This window comes from Hippocampus zosterae, chromosome 8, assembly GCF_025434085.1.
Source record: "Hippocampus zosterae strain Florida chromosome 8, ASM2543408v3, whole genome shotgun sequence".
In the NCBI taxonomy this organism is placed as follows: Eukaryota; Metazoa; Chordata; class Actinopteri; order Syngnathiformes; family Syngnathidae; genus Hippocampus; species Hippocampus zosterae.
In genome coordinates, this window is record NC_067458.1 from 8,509,545 (window position 1) to 8,531,585 (window position 22,041).

Consider the following 22,041-nt stretch of genomic DNA (forward strand, 5'->3'; position numbering starts at 1 on the left):
TACTCACGTAATTTTTTTTCGCACAGTTTTTTTTCACGACACAAGCCACCTAGGTTTTTTTTCTATTTTTGTTTTTGTTTTTGCGATCTGGGTATTGGTGTGCCTTTCATGTCATATGGTTATAAAAAGTCTTCACATCCCTATTCAAATGCCAGGTTTTTGTTGTTTAAAAATGTTGGACCAAGAATGATCATTTCAAAACATTTACCACCATTGAGGTGACCCTACCTGTATGACTCAATTGAAAGAAAAAAAAACATTTAAAGAGGGCACCCCTTCTTAGACTGGAACTGGGGACGTTGCTGTGTTCAGAACTAACCGATCATGTATAAAGTCACATTAAAATGTGATTCAGCACAGACCTGCCACATTTTAAGCGCCTTGGATGAACCAGAAATAGATTTCAGGTGTTCTAATAGACTTTCTTGTTGTTACATATACATGCTACACCTAAACGTTACACTCCAACCAAAACTGTTACAATAATAGCGGAAATAGTTTTGATCTAGCATATAGGTGTCTAATTTTATATCACAAAAACCTGCCATGCGAACAATCGAGTGTGTGTGTGTGTGTGTGTGAATAAAAAAAATTATCTATCTATCTATCTATCTATCTACCTATCTATCTATCTATCTATCTATCTATCTATCTATCTATCTATCTATCTATCTATCTATCTATCTATCTATCTATCTATCTATCTATCTATCTATCTATCTATCTATCTATCTATCTATCTATCTATCTATCTATCTATCTATCTATCTATCTATCTATCTATCTCTCTCTCTCTCTCTCTCTATATATATATATATATATATATATATATATATATACAGTATATGGAATTACTCAATATATATATATACTGTATATACTGTGTGTGCGTATATATATATATATATATATATATATATATATATATATATATATATACACACACTGTATATACTGTGTGTATGTGTATATATATCAACTTTTACAGTATTCAAATTTGGCTGTTCCAGACATGCTTGCCGTTTTTCAAATTATTTGTCACGGCTGAGAACTGCTGTCGTTTTCTGCATTTGTATGTGGTGGCGTAAGGTTCAATTGCTTATTTGGGAATTACTCAATAGGCAAATGTCCTCATTACGATATGTAGAGTTAGTGCATCTGCCAGTGTGTGTGTGTCTGCAAGTATTGTAACATTGACGTTCACTCACCTACTGACGTGACAGCACCTGACACTGCACGCATTCGCAGATGCATCCTATCTCTGAAGCAACAGACTTGGTCTACTTTTGAAAGAAGAAGTGAGTATCTTTGTCTTTTTTTTTTACTTTCACCATAGATTTATTATTATGCATCAAAACGAGAGCAACAACATGCCAAACAATGCAAATTAACAAATAATATAGTAATTGACATGATATTAATCTACTGGCTACGAAATGTAATATTCTGTCATGTTTTTATATTTAGTAAGTGTGCACTTCATTTCATTCCAGATATTTATAGACATTTCAACTGAGTGAGTGTACCAATTTTAAAGAAGTACTTCATTTAAATGTTTGTGTTCAATAGATCCTGATTGTGTCATTATTCAGTAACTGTGAATATGAGCGTGAACGGTTGTCTGTCACTATGTGATGGCGTGGCAACCAAAAGTCTTGTCTGAACAGGTTAAGCAGTCTAAAATATAGATTGATGGATGATGGATGGAATGAGTGGATAGTTCCTGCTATTAACTAGCTGTATTAGTTACAGTTGACAATTCGTGCATTGATGTAAAATCATCCCAATGATAGGCAATGCTGCTAAATGCTTTGGTTAGTATCCTAGATCTGATAAGCAAAACAACCACACACACACACACACACACACACACACACACACACACACACGCACACAATGGCCCAGCATACTTAATAGTGTTGAGCTCATCATAAAAATGTAGAGCATTTTTCAGGTTTTCAAGTTAACAGGAAACTTAACACATCTCAGCATAGAATTATTTGGGTCTTTGTTGTCATTACACATAAATAATTTTCAAAAGTTACCAAATTGCTACATAAAATTATGTTTTCATTTTGTCAAGTAACTTTTTAACTTTTAACTTTTGTGATTAAACAGATCCGAGTCAACTTGGTGCTGAGCTCTTCGCACGTAAAGGCACAAAAAAAATTGAGCTCCTTGTCTGTGTTGAAAAATAGGTTTGTCTGTAAATTAAACCGCCGTGAAAAATGTGTCGTAGTCCTCTGTCTGATTAAATGAGTTTCATAAATATAGCGCACAACATTTTTCTGATGAGGTAAGGTCTTTTCTGAATTACTCCCACTGGCATTGCCTCACCGAGAGTAAGAATTTGAATTTTTTTGTTTTTATTCATTTAATTATTAATATGATGGTTCCTAAAGTTTTGTTGGTTTGATATTCATCATGATCATGTGAAAGTTTACCTTGGTTCAGAGCGTCCGATAATTGTTTGCTCAAATAAAAAAGAAATCCAATTGTTCTTATTTTTACCAACGCCATGTTCGCAATTTTCATTTTTTACAAACATCAGTAACATAGAACTATGACTTACCAGCAGCAACCAATATTGAAGCAGTATTGTAACATTTGGGAAGTCAGAGCAGTAAGAGTCTTCGTTACAGTTTAGAACAGTGATTCTCAACCAGTGTGCCTTGGCACATTATTGTGCCATGAGAAAACATCAGGTGTGCCGTGGAAAATTATCCAAAAGCAGTTATTTGGATGAATAATGATTTATTTTATAATTTATAAAAAGTTGTTGTTAATTTATCTATGCCAACCACCTATAGTCAAAGGAAGAACAACCAAATGCTCTTCCACTCGATGGCAGAAGGTAGATAATAAAACTGTGCGGCCTTATTTTGTGAATCGTTTTGCTTAATGCGTTAACGGGTGCATAAGTGGAATAAAATGAACGTGATTAAAAAATAAAAATAAAAAATACCAAGGCTACCGTAGAGCCTACTTTGCTTGTCAGAAATACAAAAATGCTGCACTCTAAATGGGCTGAAGTCCAATTGTGACCAATTCTCAGATAGAATCTGTTATGGTCCTTTTTTTTCCCCACAAAATGTCCAAAAATAGACTAAGAACAGATGTACAATGAATCGGTCAATAATTTGTACCTATGGTTGCGATTAGGCATTCGTTAATGTTCATGTTTTCCAATTCCCCCCCACGCCAACCAAAATCTGATGTCAACTTCAGTGCTATAAATGGAGTTGAACTTTTCATGCGTTCTTCGCTCTCTTTTGTCCAAGTTGCAACATTTGTTGTTTTGAAAAAAGTTCAGGTCACAGCACATTCCTTCCTGTGGCCACTTTGTACTTGGCCATTGCGGGTGTTGGTAGAGATTTGTGTGCGTTGTTAGGAAACTGAGGTTTTCACTTTTGAGAACATATCAAAGAGCATCAAAATCACACTGCTTCGCTGTAAGTGCAGATGGATGTTATCTATCTTTTATTTTGAATATGGAAGATGGGCATATTGTATTGTATTTTATTTTGAATAAGGAAGATGGGCAGAGTAATATTTAACTACAAATGGAGTCAGTGGTATATGTACTGTATGTGGTAAAAAAATTTTTTGTTGATTTTACGTTATCTCTTCAAATGTGCATAAATACACCATGATTTTCACATATGCTCTTATCCTTTATGGATCGAAAACAGAAATGTCACGGCTAGCTTTGACAGTGTGACTCTGAGTAACACAGTATAATTCTCAATGTGTTTGGTATAACACAAATTGTTTGACTTTGTTTTGGGGTTTTTTTCCTCCAAAAAGCACCTGCTCAACTGAAAAATTAGAATTTAGAGAAAAGAGCCTGTGAGAGTGGACCACAACTTCCTGTTGTGGCTCTTGTCATGAGTTAGATGTAGTCTTGCTGTGTGGGTGTTTTTTTTTTTTTGTCAAACATGTCTTTGTAACAGTGTCATTCCCGGAAAAAAAAAGAATTTTTGAATGTGTTAATCTAATGTTGGTAGAACCAGAGGTGGGTCTCATTTTGGGTCACACACTAAATTAAGATACACATTGCTTTAAAAAAGAAAGGGAATATGAACTCAATTCCCAAATTTCAATGCATAAAATGTATTTCAAATGGCATTTGTAATTGATTATACCATCCATCCATTTTCAACGGCGCTTATCCTGAACAGCGTTGCACAAGGGTGCTGGAGCCTGTCCCAGGTGACTTTGGGCGGAAGGCAGAATACACTCTGAACTCATCGTCAGTCAGTCACAGGACACATTGGAAACAAACAACCATTCACACCCACAGCCACACCGTCACTGAGTGGGAAGCGATCAGAGGCTGCACACTCACAAGTTAGGAGAGTGTACCACTACGTCATCAGCGACCTTGATTGCATCATTTCTGAATAAAATAGCATAAGAATAGCAATAAGATACAAATAATATCACAGGCTGGGCCAACCTTTGTGATTTTTCTGAAGAAAATTTCCTGTATAATATGGCTTACTTGCTCCTTGTGAGAAGACGGGTGGCCTGGACAGTGTGCAATGAGGGACTGTGGGGGACTTGATTCAGGATTACCTTTTGTCCCGACACTACTGAAATATTCTCCCACTCATTACTGAAATGGACTCACACAAACTACAGATATTTTCACCCTCAAACGCTCCTTATATTCTCTTAAACATCCGGGGTTGATAATAGTTTTTGATTTTTCATTATAGTTAGATTTTATTTAGTTTTGAGTTTTTTTTAATTCAGTTACTTTTTAGAGCGGGTTAGCTTTTATTTAGTCTTATCTTTGGAAATGTTTCATTGTAGCTCATGTTTTGAGTATGAATTTCAGTTTTTTGTATTGGTAGTATTTATGATGTGCAAGATTTTTTTTAAAAAGTCACTAAAGTAATGTTTCATAAAGTAAAGCAAACAAAAATTCTCTCAAGAATGTTTGAGCTTCTTCTATAAGGATATATACAGTAATACCTAAATAAATAAACCCTGAAAGGTCATGTATGAATAAAATGACAAAGACTGAAACAAAGGCCATTTTCGTTGAACTCATACTTGGTAGTTACTCCTTTTGGTCGTTTTATAAAAGTTAAGTGCGGTAGTTTGAAATATCATAAATAAATGTTGCAGCTGTGATCTAAGAAAAAATAACATTCAAATTAACTGGGCAACTCTGATGCCAGAACACCAATATGCCAAAAAGTATTACAAGTCGCTCACTCATGTCCTTGAGAGTCGCTCAATGGGTGTGGCGCTATTTAAAGGTAAAATGGTTTGTCATAAAATTCTTTTACTGTGTAGAAGAATATTCAAGGGCAAAAACAGACTCCCACTACAATTGATGATCTGCATGTTCCTACAATATTTAAGTGGTAACCCATTAAATGTTCTTCTTTCCGTCTGTTAGCCCTTCACGTATCTCCTGATTCCAGGCCTCCAAAGATTAACTCATCTGTCTGAAGTTTCATCATGTCCACCGACCCTGCAATAGAATTGCCTTTCTTCTACGGCAGCATCAGTCGCTCAGAAGCTGAGCAGCATTTAAAACTGGCCGGTATGGCCGACGGCCTCTTCTTGCTACGACAGTGTCTCCGCAGTCTGGGTGGATACGTCCTCTCTGTTGTGTGCAACTTGGAGTTTTACCATTACCCCATCGAGAAACAGATGAATGACACTTATTGTATCATGGGAGGCATATCTCACTGTGGGCCTGCTGAGCTTTGTGAGTTTTACAGCAAGGACCCCGGTGGGCTGATGTGTGCTCTGAAGAAACCTTGCTTACGTTCCTCGGACACACCGATCCGGCCCAGTGTGTTTGACAGCCTGAAAGAAAACATGCTGAGAGAGTATGTGAAAGAGACCTGGAACCTTGAGGTTAGTTTCTACCGACAGACTCATATGATCTAACGATTGCAGATGCGTCATTCGTGTAACCAGAATTATTATGTGTACTACAATAAACCTGGCACATTTGTAGGTCGGCATTCATGAATTTGACTATTTGTGGGGTATTCTGTTTGGATCAAAATCATTTCTAATATGAATTTATTACTTTAGTGTCAGATTTTGGCCTTTAGAGAACAATGACGAACTGAGGTTAAGAGCTTCATTTAGTCAGGCTGATAGAAATCAGGGTTTTGCTGCCACCTTGTGGCACATATCTGCTCTTCCAATTTTTGGGGGGTTGGCCTTCGATTACCGGTACTTGGCAGATTTTTATTTCAATTCTCAGCAGTTTTATGGAGATAGGGAACACCCTATCCACAACTGAATTCACTTTTTGGTTGTGGTGTCTAATGGTTTCATACTACACTGGTTCATATATTAGGTTTTTCTATTAATTTCTAGTCGGCTCAAAAAAGGAAAATTGGTGGTCTTGCTTTTTGAGGATTTTACTTTGATCTACATCAGTGTGAATTACTACAAAAATAATAAATGTGTTTTAAATGTTTTGAATAAATATCGATCTAACCAGGACAATCAAATGAGCTCTATTAATTTGGCATAAGACATAATGCTTTAGATCTCATTAGATTGTCGATTTAATAAAAGACATTTTGATGGTTTTCTCGATGATAGAGTATACTTATCTTCCACTCAGGGTGAAGCCATGGAGCAGGCCATCATTAGTCAAGCTCCACAACTGGAAAAGCTAATCGCCACTATGGCCCACGAAAAGATGTCGTGGTATCACGGCAAAATCTCCCGACAGGAATGTGAGAGACTGCTCTACAGTGGAACACAACCAGATGGCAAATTTTTGTAAGTTGCTCAGAGTGATGCATTTTTTATGAAGCGTAAAAGATCTTTCCAGCTTGTCGAAAGCAACTTTCCTTTCCCAATTGTTTTTCAGGATTCGTGACCGAGAGGAGTCTGGTTCTTTTGCACTCTCCGTTATGTATGGAAGATCCATTTATCACTATCAGATCCTCCAAGATAAGTCAGGGAAATATTACATGCCAGACGGATTGAAGTTTGACACTATTTGGCAGGTGCATATGTACCTTTAAACATTTGTATTTTGTCATACATATTAACCCTTTCAGAGACCGCGGTTACAATAGTGGACAGCTTGTCATGTTAACAGGCTACAGACGATCATTATTGGTGCATGAAAGGCTTATTTTTTAGTCATACTGTAATGTAAGTTAATCACGCACATGAACCGTCACCTTCCCATGTTGGAGGGGTTTGTGTGTCCCAATGATGCTTGGAACAAAGTTGTCTGGGGCTTTATGCTCCTGGTGGGGTCACCCATGGCAACCAGGTCCTAGGTGAGGGACCACACAAAACACAATTCACACCTGAGGGGTCAGGTGCTTTGTGAGCTGGGCTGGGGGGAGGGGGGGGGGGGGGTCCTGACCTCGACTCAGGACGTTGTGAATTAGTGGGCGCAATACTTTGAAGACCTCTTCAATTCCACCAACACACCTTCCTTAGAAGAAGCAGAGTCTGGTGACTCTGAGGTGGTCTCTCCTGTCGAAGTGCTTCGGTGGCAAGCTGTATGTTGGGGGTGGATGAAATCTGCCCGGAGTTCCTCAAGGTTGTGGTTGTTGTGGGGCTGTACTGGTTGACACAGCTCCGCAACATTGCTCGGACATCGTGGACAACGTCTCTTGATTGGCAGGCCGGGGTATTGGTTCCTCTTTTTTGATTAGGATGCCTCCTGGACACTTCCCTGGTGAGGCACTGCCAGGAGGCCCGGGGGACGATCCAGGGCAGCTGGCCTAGGAACGCCTAGAAGAGTTGGAAGATAGGGCTGGGTAGAGGGAAGACTGGGCTTCCCTGCTAAAGTTGCTGCCTCCGCAACCTTACCCCGGATAATCGGTCGCGAATGGATGGATGAATGGATGTTCTCATTCTATTTATTTTACCAGCTGGTAGAGTTCCTGAAGATGAAACCTGACGGTTTGGTGACAATTCTGGGCGACCCATGTATCAACAAGACTGCTGCAAGTAAAGTAGATCTTTATCTGTCTTTATATGTAATTTCATCTGAAGCAAGTATTTCTTTTTTTTTATATGAAATGTACATTAACTGGTATAAAGTGTCTAAATGATACCATTGATAGCTGAAAATGAAAATACTGAAAATGTACTTAAAGATACTTTATTAATTCAGCAAATCAATGATTTGTGTTGTAATATTTGCTTTCAGCCAAAAGAGCTCTACTTAGTAAAGCTCTCATTTTGGATGCGTTGTTTAATCCTCTGTCGACTGATGGCTTTGTCCCCCCTCCCCCCTTGTTTTTTTTTTTGGTTTGTTTTATACATATAAAATATCTTTCCAATCAAAAATCAGAGACACCGAGCCTTCCAGCAACAGTGAGTATGAGTGCATGATAAAGCGTTTCAGTCCTTTTATTTCAGCGATTGTAATGAAATTATTTACTCTCCTGCTTGCAGAGGCGAACAGGCCTAAATAGCTACACACCAACACCTCGAGGTCAGTTGCCTACATTGCACTCTTGTGAACAATCTCTCCATTAATAAAATAATCTAGAGATTTGATTTTCTATCTCAGTAGCTTAGCTGTTAAGAACTGCAAAGGATATGTAAATCTATGTGTGTTTCTTGCTTGATAGCTATGGCTGTGAAAACAGTCACACCTGAGCCTGTAGATAATGCTCTTCCAATGGACTGCATTGGCTTTAACCCATATCACAACCCCAATGACATTAAGAAGTTTAACATCCAGAGGAAGCAGCTTTTCATTGATGAAGTGGAGCTGGGCTCTGGCAACTTTGGCTGCGTCAAGAAGGGTGTCCTTGCTACTGACAAGTGAGAAAATGTTTGATCACTGTTAACAAAGTTTCAGATGAACAACTTTGATGAAGAGCTGTTCATGACAAATCATTTCTTTTGGTTTTCCATCAGGGGCCAGTTAGATGTAGCCATCAAAGTGCTGAAGACTGACAATGAGAAGCTAATGAAGGAGGAGATGATGAGGGAGGCAGAGATCATGCACCATCTGAGTAATCCTTTCATTGTTCGGATGCTGGGGTTGTGCAACGCTGAGAACCTGATGCTCGTCATGGAGATGGCTGCTTCTGGGCCTCTCAACAAGTTTCTCTCCTCCAATAAGTATGTTTGAGTTCATATAGAGCATTTCATTATGTTTGTATACAATAGGCATCACAGCGTACTTCCGGGTGGCCAAAGACTGAGTGTCTCCTGCTGAAATGAATTGAAATGGTGAAAACCTTGCATGTGGGGTTTTGCCGCAAGACATACCTCAAAAGGTTTTGATTTTTCACGATTTCCTTAGTTTTACAGACCGCCGAATGAGTAAGTAGCCACGAATCACAGGGCCTGCAGAGACCAAAGAAAATCCTTTAGAATCACAAATATGCACAATTAGGACATTTTAAGTAACCCGACATGCATGTTTTGTTTTGTTTTTTGATGGCAGCAAATAAGCAAAGTAAACTTCACCCTCTAATATTGCAATCACCACAGGGATACAGTATCGGTGGAGGACATTGTCAACCTGATGCACCAGGTATCGATGGGAATGAAATATCTAGAAGAGAAAAACTTTGTGCACAGGGACTTAGCAGCTCGAAATGTCCTGCTGGTCAACCGACAGTTTGCCAAAATCAGTGACTTTGGGCTGTCCAAGGCCCTGGGAGCAGACAGCGAGTACTACAAGGTACAGAGGTCCAATTGTTATGAGGAATTCTAACACCACACGGGTTATCGCCATATGGTGTTATCTTTGTAGGGTAAATACTAAACGTATTTCCTTTTGCCTTTATTTACTGACCCTCATCTGAAAGGAATGTGCGAATCACATACGGTCACCAAATCATTGAATGAGAGGAAGAACATTCAATGTTCAAGAGTATTTGGAATTTGCTTTGGCAAATAAAGAATTTGGAGATGTATTTGAAAGGTATTATATTGATTGTAATCACACACATTTAAACATGCAAGGAGTGATGTCAGAGTGAACACAGGGTTGGTGGGGTGGGGGTGGGTGGAGGGGTCATTGCATGGCATCTCCCCACTAGCTTGTTGACATGTTGTCCACAGCAAAACTCAAACCATGACCCTCTGATTCCAAAGCCTAGGTTTTAACCAATGAGCTACTTCCAATCCAATCAACAGTAATAAACAGTAATTTGGGCATATGAAACTCTGAACAGGCCCGTTCTTCAGGACCATGGCCGCTGAAGTGGTATGCTCCTGAATGTATTAACTACCGCAAATTCTCCAGTAAAAGTGACGTGTGGAGCTATGGCATCACCATGTGGGAAGCCTTCTCATATGGCGGAAAACCGTACAAGGTACTGTACAGTACATGCAACAATGGCTCACAACAGAAATTCTGAATCAAATGCTTGCGTCGTGTTCTGTTCAAATCTGTCCAGAAAATGAAACAAGTGGAGGTGAGCAGTTTCATTGAAAGTGGGAAACGCTTGTCGTGTCCGGCCAATTGTCCAGATCGAATGTATGCAGTGATGCAAGAATGCTGGAGATATAAGTAAGACAATTTCATCAAAATTATGTTTTGTTTTATGTAATTTTAAATCATCACTTTACACAGTATGTTTTGGGTGATTTTGTCCTTTCTCATTAGACATGAGGATCGTCCTGACTTCAAAATTGTGGAAGAGACCATGAGATCTTACCATTATTTATTATCAAAAAAGGTTAAGCCATCGGGTGCTGCCACTGCTGCAGAGCTTAACGAGTAGACATAAAAACAAAGCACATTCTGTGCCATGGCTACACAATGTGTCCATTCATCTGATCATTAAACAAGCAAAACAAAGAGCTATTTATGAGCCGTCCACACTGACCAGCCTTAACTCTGGCAGTGATACAGCTACAAAGGCCTTGGTGGTGATAATTAAACATTTGGAACATGAGTGTGTCAGCTGCATACACATACTGTGGAGGATCTTTTTGTCAGTTTGAATGTCTGCATCTTTACATTAATGAGAAAACCGTTTCTACTTGTATTCCCCATCATAATATTGTACTGTTAAAAGATCCTTGGAGTTGCTTTTTGGTGGGGCCGTCTTGAAATTGAATGAATAAAAAGTAAATAATTTCCATAAAATAAAGGTCAGTTAGTATACAGAGTGATAATGCATGTGGCATACCTTTGAAGCACATTATTAGAAATAGGAAAAAGGCAGGAACAAAAACTCATTTGCAGACAACTAAATGCTTGCCTAAAACATTTGTTTGTCAAGAAAGGGGGAAACATGGTTTGACTTCTGCAAATAAACTAACACCTCTTATTTTCCAGCTTGACTATTTTTATTGGTGTAACTTTGGTGTACAGCAGGGGTGCTCAAACTTTTTGGATCGAAGATCTACTTTTCGATCAGCTAACCTCCCGGGATCTACCCTTAACGGCACGCGCCCTCATGAGAAACAGCCTGAAATGCAGACTGCTGAGAGCTAACAACTTTCGGTGACATAATCAGGCGCCACCGTAAATTTTATTTTTCAATATTTTTTGGTGAAAATGAGAGTGATAAGATGATTAGGGTGCAGTGTACATTAACACAAATAAATATATATATATATATATATATATATATATATATATATATATATATATATATAATTAACATGTACAAAGACACACAAATGTTTGTTTGTTTTTTTTCTCCTCGACACTCCTCGGATCTACTTGGGACCTGTCTTAGATCTACCGGTAGATCAGGGTACCCCTGGTGTACAGTAATCCCTTGATTATCCTTCCAAAAAAAAACACATGATAAGTGAACTCAGTGAAGTAATCAGCTTTATTTTTTACAATTATTATGGATACTGTACAATACACAATACTGTATTGAATGAAACCAAAGACTAAACCTTTTTTTCAGGCCCATGAATTAAAACAAAAACAAACATATCTGAGTTTTCTTACAAACAACATACAGTTTTTATAGTGTGAATAACGTTTGGTCGACATTGTGGGTTTTGTCATGGAGAAAATTTGGCAAGCTTTACAGCAATGAGACGCGGAGACTGTTGACATGAGACTACAGGCCCTTAGCCAATCAAGATGCAGAAAACTGTTTTTTAAAACTGCTTGAAAGATGAACCGTTTTATAGCCAGCAATACTGTGTTGAGAAGTTTATTTTATGGATTTTTATACATATTCACAAATTCACTTTGACAAACAAACATTGGTAGGCCTATGTAAACGCTCAATGAGACACCAGCGCAATATACTTAGTTCAAAGAGAACGCTGACTGTCCTTTACATTTTGTGCCTTTGTGTGCGTTCGTATGTGTGTACGTGTGTGCGTGTGCGTGTGCGTGTGTGTGTACGTGTGCGTGCGCGCATGTGCGCGTGTTTGTGTGTGTAAAAATAAATAACATAAAGAAAAAGTACTGAAAGGAAACGCAAAAGAATATGTTGCCTGCAACACCGACACAGTGGGGTTCAAACCGCGCAAACCCTTGGCGTAAAATTGCTTGTTTTTTGTTTCAAGCCGTTAGGCAAGGCAGGGGTCTTAATGCTATTACTTTGAATGTCAATACCGGAAGTCAACAGAACTCCAACTGTAACTTCTTGACTTTACTTTTTGTTTGAAAGGGAGGAGTCTAACGCTGACCGCTTACATTTACCAAAATGTCATGTTGGTGAGATTTACAGTAAATCTACAGCATGAATGGAATTATGTATACACCTTTTAGTATTTGTACGTTATCGTTATAACGGTGGCAACAGATCGCTCGCAATTGTGGACAAAACATCAAAGGAAATTGACGGAACAGGAAGGCGGAACAAGTAAGTTCGGAAAAGTAGCTTTCCACTGCGATTTCGTCATCGTCTGATCTGCTCTTAGAAAAACCGACTGTTTCCTTTCAAATATATGCACAATACACTATGTACTCGGTTGGAAAGTAACGTATTTTGTCCAATATATCAATTTTGGAGGCCTTTTCGAAGCAACAAGTCCAAACCGCGTAAGCTAGCCTCGTTATAAAGTTGATACAGTCGTCATACGCCTCGCTGTTTAATCTCCTGCTTTCACGTTGGAAACGATCATGGAAATTTTGGCTCGGTATTAAAATAAATTTCATTCCCCAATTGTGAAGATTCGATATACATGTTTCAGGTCCCGCTAAATCGTCGAGAGGCGGTTTAGCGTAGTTTTATTGTCATTCCGAGCATTCTTTAGTTTCACAACCGGATTAGTTACTTGAAATGGGAAATGAGTCATTGTGTTGAACGTCGTAAGCGCAAGCTTTCCCTTTTACTATTCAACTTTTGACTTTTAGATAACCGTGTTAACGTTCATACAAATGGTTCCCCCCCGCCATTTTTTTTTTTGCTGAGATGTTCCTTCTGATATTTATATTCCGAGATTAAAACAGTTTGCATCCATTAAGCGCATGCAAGATTAGGCATGTCAGTGTCAAAAGTGGGACACAGATGCTGATGTTGTGTAATCTATTCCACACTTGTGTTTGCCAACCTTTGTTGAGACAACGCGCCCATTTTACACGAGAACAATCTCACTGCACACCACCAAACATAAAATGTCACGAACAAAGTATGAATACCAAAATAATGATCATCATGTTTCAATTTACTCAAACATTTATTTACTATGGTTGAAATGTGGGTCCGTTTTAATTGAACACCAAGATGATATACTATCAGGAAGCAATGATTTTATTCCATTGGATGAATGGCAACAGGTGGATACAAGGGTTTACTCTAACTTCCAACATATAATGGGTGAGCATTCAAATGTTCTGCCTCTCACTATATGTCACTGGCACAGATGCGTTAACAAAGACATACATACTTGTGGCGCTTCTGTGGATCTACACTATTGCAGTATATGCATAATAGGACTACATTAAATACACGGACAAACAAATGTTGGTGTATTTCATCATACTGGTGTGTCCTGCTTAAAAGCAATGTATTTTGGATTTGTTGTACTTATTTTATGGATTTTTTTCCCTTTAATATCATAGTATGGGAAATGATCAAAAACATGTTGCAAATTCTCAAACGTTTTACACCGTAAATACATTGTGCTCCAAGTACCACCATTATGACCCAATTTAGTTGGCTGATTTAAATTTCCTTTTTTTTTTTTAACAGTGCATTGTTCTGCATCCTGTTTGGATGTTTTTTAATGCTCAGAAAAAAAGGTTTAATCTTAATAAACCTACAAATAAATAAAAACCTAACAAGAATAATGCACCTGAGTTAAATAAAAATCTAAGCTAAATCTAATCTAAAAATCTCAATACATGGTCAAGAACAAATATTTGTTCAAGATTATGTCCACGTGCTTTGTGCTTAAATTAATTGCAGTTGAATTGACGGACAAATAACTTTAAATGTACTTGCTAACTTTTTTATAAATATAATTTTAGTCTTTCAAGGAAACTTGCTACAGTGAACCTCCTCTACAACGAAATCATGTTTGTAGCAAGAAAGTTTTCACAACGGGGTTTTTCACTATAGCAAATTTTATCTCAGATGTAAACACACAAACGTATGTGTACTCTTTATTTTTATTCCAATAGTGCATAAGTATGAGCACACACTTATTTGACACTTCATATAGTCAGTGTAGAAAGAAAAGAAGGGGAAGAAATTGCGAAATTTACAATCACCATTCACTTTCACTTTCATCAATGTCTTGGATAATGTCTTTTATTTTGCTTCCTCCGTCTTTCATTTTGATCACTTTTACCCTCTCTTCCAGCGTCAGAGCGCTTCTTGTCTTAGCTGCTTAACATCCAAAGGTCCGTTTTGTAGCCATTTTCGCAATGCAACATTCATGCTGCGTCTGAATCAAACCATAACAAATACTCCCTGGACCCAGTGGCTTTTCTTTCCACCATCTCACTGTCGCTAACTCGACCTCCCCTCGATCGCCACCCAAGACAGCGTTGCTTAGCTGATGTCATGAACTTTTAAAGCCAGCCACGTGACGCCTAGTAGTCCTCAATGGCCATAGTTAGCGCGATGGAACTTGCCTTCTCTCAAATGAACGCTCCAGTTAGCGTAAGGTTTTTAGCATGATAACAAGTAAAGCATTCCAGAAAACGTTATTTGATTTGACTGTCCGTCGAGCCACAAGCAATTTACTCTGAGCAGCTAGTCAGATGCATTCCACTCTATCTTCCACGCATCTAGCTGCAGGATCTACACACAGATACTGAGGTCCCTCTTGGCCAATCGGAGGCCAGGACGATTCTCGATAAGCCAATGGCAGAGCAGCTATGAGTATGTTGCGTTCAGAAAACTCGGCGCTGTGAAAGAAATAAAAATCATTCACTATTCCAGTAAAACTCATGCTATTAGAGTCACTTACATGTCGCCGTTTCGTATCCAATGAGGGTAAATAGCGGCCCGGACAGAGTTATTCCGTGGTATCGAGCGGGACTTGCTTGTGTTTGTGCCAATGCGTGCTTCTGTATGGCTTCTGAGTAGTGGAAATTCCTATGTTATGAATTGATCGTTAAAGTAACATCGTAGTTGAAATTTTAATTAAGAATTAAAGATATCATTTATTTGTCCCACACTGGGAAAATTTACAAATGCCTAGGTTTTTAGTCTCGGGTAAAGGAATTTCCTTTTGAAAGAACTCTGTAGATGGGAATATTTACTGTAAACCAGTGTAGTGGTTGCTGTTGCCGTTTCCGAACGAAGCAGTAGAGGTTGCTGTCGGGTTAGACTTCGTTATAGTGAATCGCTTTGTGAGGCTAGAGCAGAGAAAATGATTTTGTATAATGCAACAGGGTTTTTTTGTCGTATGGGGGGCAGGAGAATGGGAATGGCGTTAATGCATGAAGATTTTTTCACATTAGTGGGTATTTTCGCCCATGTAGGTTTCGTTCTAGAGGAGTTTCACTGTATCTGCTATTTTCTTTCGATTGGTTCATTTTATGTGTTAATGGATGTTGTTTATTTCGTTTTATTTTGTATTGACTTTAGTGATTACTGTATTGTGTGTAGCACACTTTGAGAACCGTTGATGTACAAAAGCTTGGCTAACCAACCACCCTTTCTTTAACTTTCCTCTCTTTACAGAACGTAAACAGATGCCCCACAAACAGTCTTAGAATAACTGCACAGTTTGTGTACTCCATCTTTTGACTGCTTCCAACAACACAGTAACTAATTCACCCTACGTGTTGAAAGCTAATCTCTCCGGGATCTCAGCAAGCAACCATGTCCATGGCCCTGAAACAAGTTTTTAACAAAGATAGGACATTCCGGCCCAAGCGCAAGTTTGAGCCCGGGACACAGCGCTTTGAGCTTCACAAGAAGGCACAAGCCTCTCTGAACGCTGGCTTGGACCTGAAGCAGGCCGTGCAGCTCCCACACGGGGAGGACCTCAACGACTGGGTGGCCGTCCACGTCGTCGACTTCTTCAACCGCATCAACCTCATCTACGGCACCATCAGTGATTCCTGCACCGACCAGACCTGCCCCGTGATGTCGGGCGGGCCCAAGTACGAATATCGCTGGCAGGACGAGCACAAATACAAAAGACCCACCGCGCTTTCAGCCCCCAAATACATGAGTCTGCTCATGGACTGGATCGAGGTACAAATCAACAATGAAAACATCTTCCCTACTAATGTCGGTAAGTGGTGAAACATATTGCAGATAGTCTTAAAGTCCAGAATCAGATCTTGTGCCTATAACAAGCTGAACAATTTGGAGTTCATTTTTTTGTTTGTTTTTGAGAAAAATATGCCCCAAAGACATCTATAATCTTGTGCTGGAAGAATGAAAGATATATTGGTAGTGATGTGAATTCAAAGTACGGCCCGTCACCTTGTGCATCACCATTTAACCTGAGTTTTCCAATGAAAAGTTGTTCTCTTATTTCTACACTTGTGAGCCTGTTCAAAACATGTTAAAATGTTACAGAAAAATAATATGGCCCGTCGATTTAAAGGTTCTGTTGTGGTGACAGATCCAAAATATTGTTTTGAAATCCAAACAAATCCCATCGCAGCTTCGGGATTGTGCTTGACCTTTGAGGTGCCACCTTGATTTCTATATGAGCTCCGTGTATGTTGTTCATGTGATAACAAATGCCTCATTTTAGCCACAAAACCTTGTAAAATTCAAATGTTTATCCTAATTATTCAGTAAATGCTTATTGCGAAACGTGCAAAATATGTCATCAGAAATTGATGGGAGAAGATAAGATGAGTGAGAGATGCAGTTCTGCACTGTACATCAGTCACATGTTTGATAAAATCTACAAGGCTACATTCATTGCATTGCCGCCACTGTCCTGTTGCCATGGCGTTCGCATTCTGTATTTGTGAAAAGTGAGTATTGTTGCGGCTTTGTAAGCACAGGATTTATAAAGTAGGTCACGCAATGTACAGCAGGCAGTTATGAGGAGGAAAAGGGCTCTGACACTCATGCCCCCTGGAAAAGATTCCAGAGATATTATTGGATGGGTGAGAGACAAGAAGTGTCCTAAATGAATCACACAGCCTTTCTGGCCCAATTGTGCTGCTTTTGCACATTCATTCATTCATTCATTCATTCATTCATTCATTCATCTTCCGTACTGCTTGATCCTCACTAGGGTCGCGGGGGGTGCTGGAGCCCATCCCAGCCGTCTCCGGGCAGTAGGCGGGGGACACCCTGAATCGGTTGCCAGCCAATCGCAGGGCACACATAGACGAACAACCATCCACGCTCACACTCACACCTAGGGACAATTTAGAGTGTTCAATCAGCCTGCCATGCATATTTTTGGAATGTGGGAGGAAACCGGAGCACCCGGAGAAAACCCACGCAGGCCCGGGGAGAACATGCAAACTCCACACAGGGAGGCCGGAGCTGGAATCGAACCCGGTACCTCTGCACTGTGAAGCCGACGGCTTTTGCACATAGCAACGACAAACAATGTGCTCACGCAAAATCTAGATCACTGTATTCATTCATTCATTCATTCATCTATCTTCCAAACCGCTTGATCCTCACTAGGGTCGCGGGGGGGTGCTGGAGCCTATCCCAGCTGTCTCCGGGCAGTAGGCGGGGGACACCCTGAATCGGTTGCCAGCCAATCACAGGGCACACAGAGACGAACAACCATCCACGCTCACGCTCCCACTCACACCCAGGGACAATTTAGAGTGCTCAATCAGCCTGCCACGCATGTTTTTGGAATGTGGGAGGAAACCGGAGCACCCGGAGAAAACCGATGCAGGCCCGGGGAGAACATGCAAACTCCACACAGGGAGGCCGGAGCTGGAATCGAACCCTTTACCTCTGCACTGTGAAGCCGACGTGCTAACCACTGGACTACCGGGCCGCAGATCCCTGTATTCTTTTGTCAAATATTCACAACCACATGCTGTTAATTCCTATCTCCGTGTGTCTGACCCCAAGGTACTCCATTCCCTAAGACCTTCATGCAGGTGGCTAAGAAGATTTTATCCCGCCTGTTCCGAGTGTTTGTCCATGTCTATATTCACCACTTTGACCGTGTGAGCCAGATGGGAGCCGAGGCTCATGTCAATACCTGCTACAAGCATTTCTATTACTTTGTCACAGAGTTCAACCTCACGGACCACAAAGAGCTGGAACCTCTGGTGAGTTGAAACGGCAGCAGCAATTCACATGACAACAAAAAGAAATGAACATTTGCTTATGCTGGAGAAAATTACTGTTACGACAGTGGAGTGCGGTGACTGCATGCCTGTTCAAATGATACAATGGCGAGGTGGGTTTTTTCGGCTTTCAAATGTCACAATCGCGTAGTGATGGCAGCATAAAAAGAAAACACAGAATCATCTTGAGGTTAGAATTAGGTTGTTTATTAAAGTGAATCAAAATCTATGCGTATAAGATATGTAATTTTGAAGAGATAGGGATTTATTTCCACTTGCCTTCAGATATGTTTATATAATTTTTCAAAGTAAGGATTTTTACGTAAATTAGCATCTACAGTATCTGATGATATAAACAGGTGATGCAAAAAGATGAAAAAACACGACCGTTAAGTGAAGTTCTATAGAGGGTTGTTGTATTACAGTGTTGCCTTAAGATATGAGTGACCTGACCGATGAGTTTTTCAAGATCCAAGCCATCATTTGCCGTCCCGCCACCCTGTCCTCCTTAATTTATTTTTTTATTGGTTTGACTTGTGAGATCAAATCTGAGATATGAGATACTGTAGGGTGGCAGTAAATTCAACTCACTTTACAATAAGCAGATATAGCAAATAGTCAACAATTTGTGGAAACTGCCAGGTCGAGAAAGTGAAAACTCAACTCAACTCAACTGTATTTATAGAGCACTTTCAAACAGCCATCGCTGCATACAAAGTGCTGTACATGGAACAACTAACATACAACAGTAAACCAACAAATCGGTAACAAGGACGGTATAAAGCAAAACCAAGGACAAATCTGAGTCATGCCAAAGAATACAAGTGAGTTTTGAGGCGGGTTTTAAAGACGGGCACGAGGAGGCTTGCCGAATGTTCAGTGGCAGGTCATTCCAGAGAGAGGGACCAGCAACAGAAAACGCTCGATCCCCTCTGAGCCTCGGTAAAGTCCTTGGTACTTCTAATAATGTCTGGTCCACAGACCTGAGGCGCCGGGCAGGTGTGTAGGGGCGGATGAGCTCGGAGAGGTAAGGTGGCGCGAGATTATTCAGAGATTTGAAAACAAATAATAGGATCTTGAAAATAACTCTAAAATGTATAGGGAGCCAGTGAAGGGATGCCAGAGTAGGAGTTATGTGCTCCCTCTTACGAGTACCAGTCAAGAGGCGAGCGGCAGCATTTTAGACCAGCTGGAGGCGCTTAATGTAGGATTGGCTCACTCCAAAGTAAAGGGCATTGCAGTAATGGAGCTGGGATGTGACGAAAGCATGAATTACTGTCTCAAAGTGTTCATGAGAGAGGAGAGATTTTACTTTGGCCTGCTATCAAAGTTGAAAGAAGCTGGATTTAACAATGGCACCGAACAGCTTGCCAAAGCAATGTGGGTGCTCAAACCATGCTCTTCTGACCTGCACGTCATCAAGCACCAAATATGCACGACGTGTGTACGAGGCAGACAGGCTTGGGATAGACTACTCACAATCGTCTTTGCATCTGCAAAGTTGTGAAGAGTCCCATCCATTTTCTGATCCGCTTAACCTCACAAGGGTCGCGGGGCGTGCCCAGCTATCTTTGGGCAGTAGGAGGGGTACACCCCAAACTGGTTGCCAGTCAATCGTAGATTGTGAAGAGTAATACAGTGATCCCTCAATTATCACAGGTAATAGGGACCATGACCAGGCCGCGATAAGTAAAAAACTGCGAAGGGTCACTTCGTCATTTTACACTCTGACAGCGTAGCTGCCATTAGCCTCCAGCTAGCTGCTGGCCAGCTATCCCTGCGCAGCCGATGCGTTTATGATAAAGACAATTAATTGGTATTGTTGAGGAGGAGGCGAAACGAGACATGCTGCTGCTTTCAGGCAAGCCCAATCACCCACCTCTCCTCGCCCCCGCCCCCTATCCGCCATGCATGTAACAAGCACAACAGAAGAGACGGTATGCCTGAGAGTCAACGGCGTGACGAGGCACAAGGGAAGGTGCTGGGCGGGGTTGCAAAGATGCGCAGCCAATCGGCTCACGGGATAAATCCACTCGTGCTGCCATTGGTTGACGTTGTGCCCGGACCCGAACATGCGCCTTGAATGAGTGCCCGTTGCATATACAGTACAGGCATGTACAAAACCTCTGAGCCATTTGACATTTATTTTTCTGAATACAGTACTTTCGGAAAAAAACGTGATATACCATAGCAGCGATAAATGAAGCGCGATATAGCGAGGGATCACTCTAGTCTTAATTTTGTATTTGACTTTAATCTCAGTTGAAACATTCATAATTGGAGATTTGTCATGATGGGAAAAATTCAGCCACACAGACGTTTCATTTGTGACATAGTTCATTGAGATGACATTGTCTTTGATACACGCCTCAATCAAATGATTTGATCGAGAAACGATGGTCTTATTTACCGCCTCGCTCCTCTGTTCATCTGCTCAATGAAATATCTGTAAGGAGACGCTGGCAATGTAAACAGGAGCGAGGACAGGAGGTTGTGAATATTAAAATTAGATGAGGTCCGACAAGGCCATGTTTCTTGTCTGTAAACATGTCATGTTTTGTGCGCATGCATGTCACGTCAAGGAAGCATTGCATTCACATTCGAAGTCATTTGTTTTTGCAACGTGAAAGAGTATATAAAAAGTTTGTCTCTGACCCAAAAAAAAAACCATCTGAATTGGATGTCATGCCCTGCCGTGTGAACCTTACTAGCCTGACTGAGGAAATGAAATGTAGCTTTGGCTTGTGTATGACTTTGAGTTCTATGCCACATGTTACCTATTTTATGCTGTGCTTTTGTGTGCTCTCCACAGAAAGAGATGACCTCTCGGATGTGCCACTGATGGGACGGGGGACAAGCTGATCTTATTAAGCACATGCCGGACAAAGACGTCTGTCCATCGGAGAAAAAAAACACGCAGTTGAGAATTTAAATGAAATACATTCATAAAGAGTCTATTTTTATATTTTAAGTACTGTTATCTATTTTAGGCTACAGATTGTAGTTTTGAAACAAGAAGCTCAAGTTGTAAGTGGAACACAGAAAATATTATCAGAGCAAGTACTAAGAGAACTATGTTGATATTTTTATTTCAGATCATTCCGGCATGCTTTCGCTTTTTTATTTTTTTTGGTCCAAAATGAAAATGTTTGGGGTTTGTTACTGTACAGCTGTATGATCACTATTTTGCATTAAAGGTTCTTACTTGATTATAATCTGAGTCAAGCTATTTGTTTTATCTTCTTTGTGTTACTTTAACTCCTTGTGTGGATTTTACTGACGCCCATCAGCAAATGGAGGAAAATAGTATTCGACTATTCTACCCTACAATGATGGCCGTATCATGGTTAAACAAATGTTTCCCAAACTATTAGAATGGTTTGACTTAGTTTTTCACCAATGCAAACCACAAACCCCAATTCCAATGAAGTTGGTAAATTGTG

General features: G+C 40.1%; 2 protein-coding genes across 3 annotated transcripts; both read left to right on the plus strand.

Annotated features, from left to right (window-relative positions):
- Positions 1-1,101: 1,101 nt before the first annotated feature.
- On the plus strand, positions 1,102-11,265 carry LOC127605449 (tyrosine-protein kinase ZAP-70). The gene is made up of 13 exons (XM_052072941.1): positions 1,102-1,298; positions 5,414-5,880; positions 6,608-6,768; positions 6,860-6,998; positions 7,884-7,962; positions 8,309-8,331; positions 8,413-8,452; positions 8,592-8,787; positions 8,884-9,090; positions 9,466-9,658; positions 10,155-10,295; positions 10,380-10,492; positions 10,589-11,265. The coding sequence occupies exons 2-13, from the start codon at positions 5,476-5,478 to the stop codon at positions 10,704-10,706; spliced, it is 1,815 nt and encodes a 604-aa protein (XP_051928901.1). The 5' UTR covers positions 1,102-1,298; positions 5,414-5,475; the 3' UTR covers positions 10,707-11,265.
- Positions 11,266-12,546: 1,281 nt separating this feature from the next.
- On the plus strand, positions 12,547-21,813 carry mob3a (MOB kinase activator 3A). 2 transcript variants are annotated; one of them, XM_052072779.1, is made up of 4 exons: positions 12,547-12,767; positions 16,044-16,602; positions 18,378-18,580; positions 21,411-21,813. In XM_052072779.1, the coding sequence occupies exons 2-4, from the start codon at positions 16,185-16,187 to the stop codon at positions 21,438-21,440; spliced, it is 651 nt and encodes a 216-aa protein (XP_051928739.1). In that variant the 5' UTR covers positions 12,547-12,767; positions 16,044-16,184; the 3' UTR covers positions 21,441-21,813. The 2 variants fall into 2 exon arrangements, with proteins under 2 accessions (XP_051928739.1, XP_051928740.1); XM_052072780.1 differs by lacking the exon at positions 12,547-12,767 and adding an exon at positions 12,785-12,946.
- Positions 21,814-22,041: the final 228 nt, after the last annotated feature.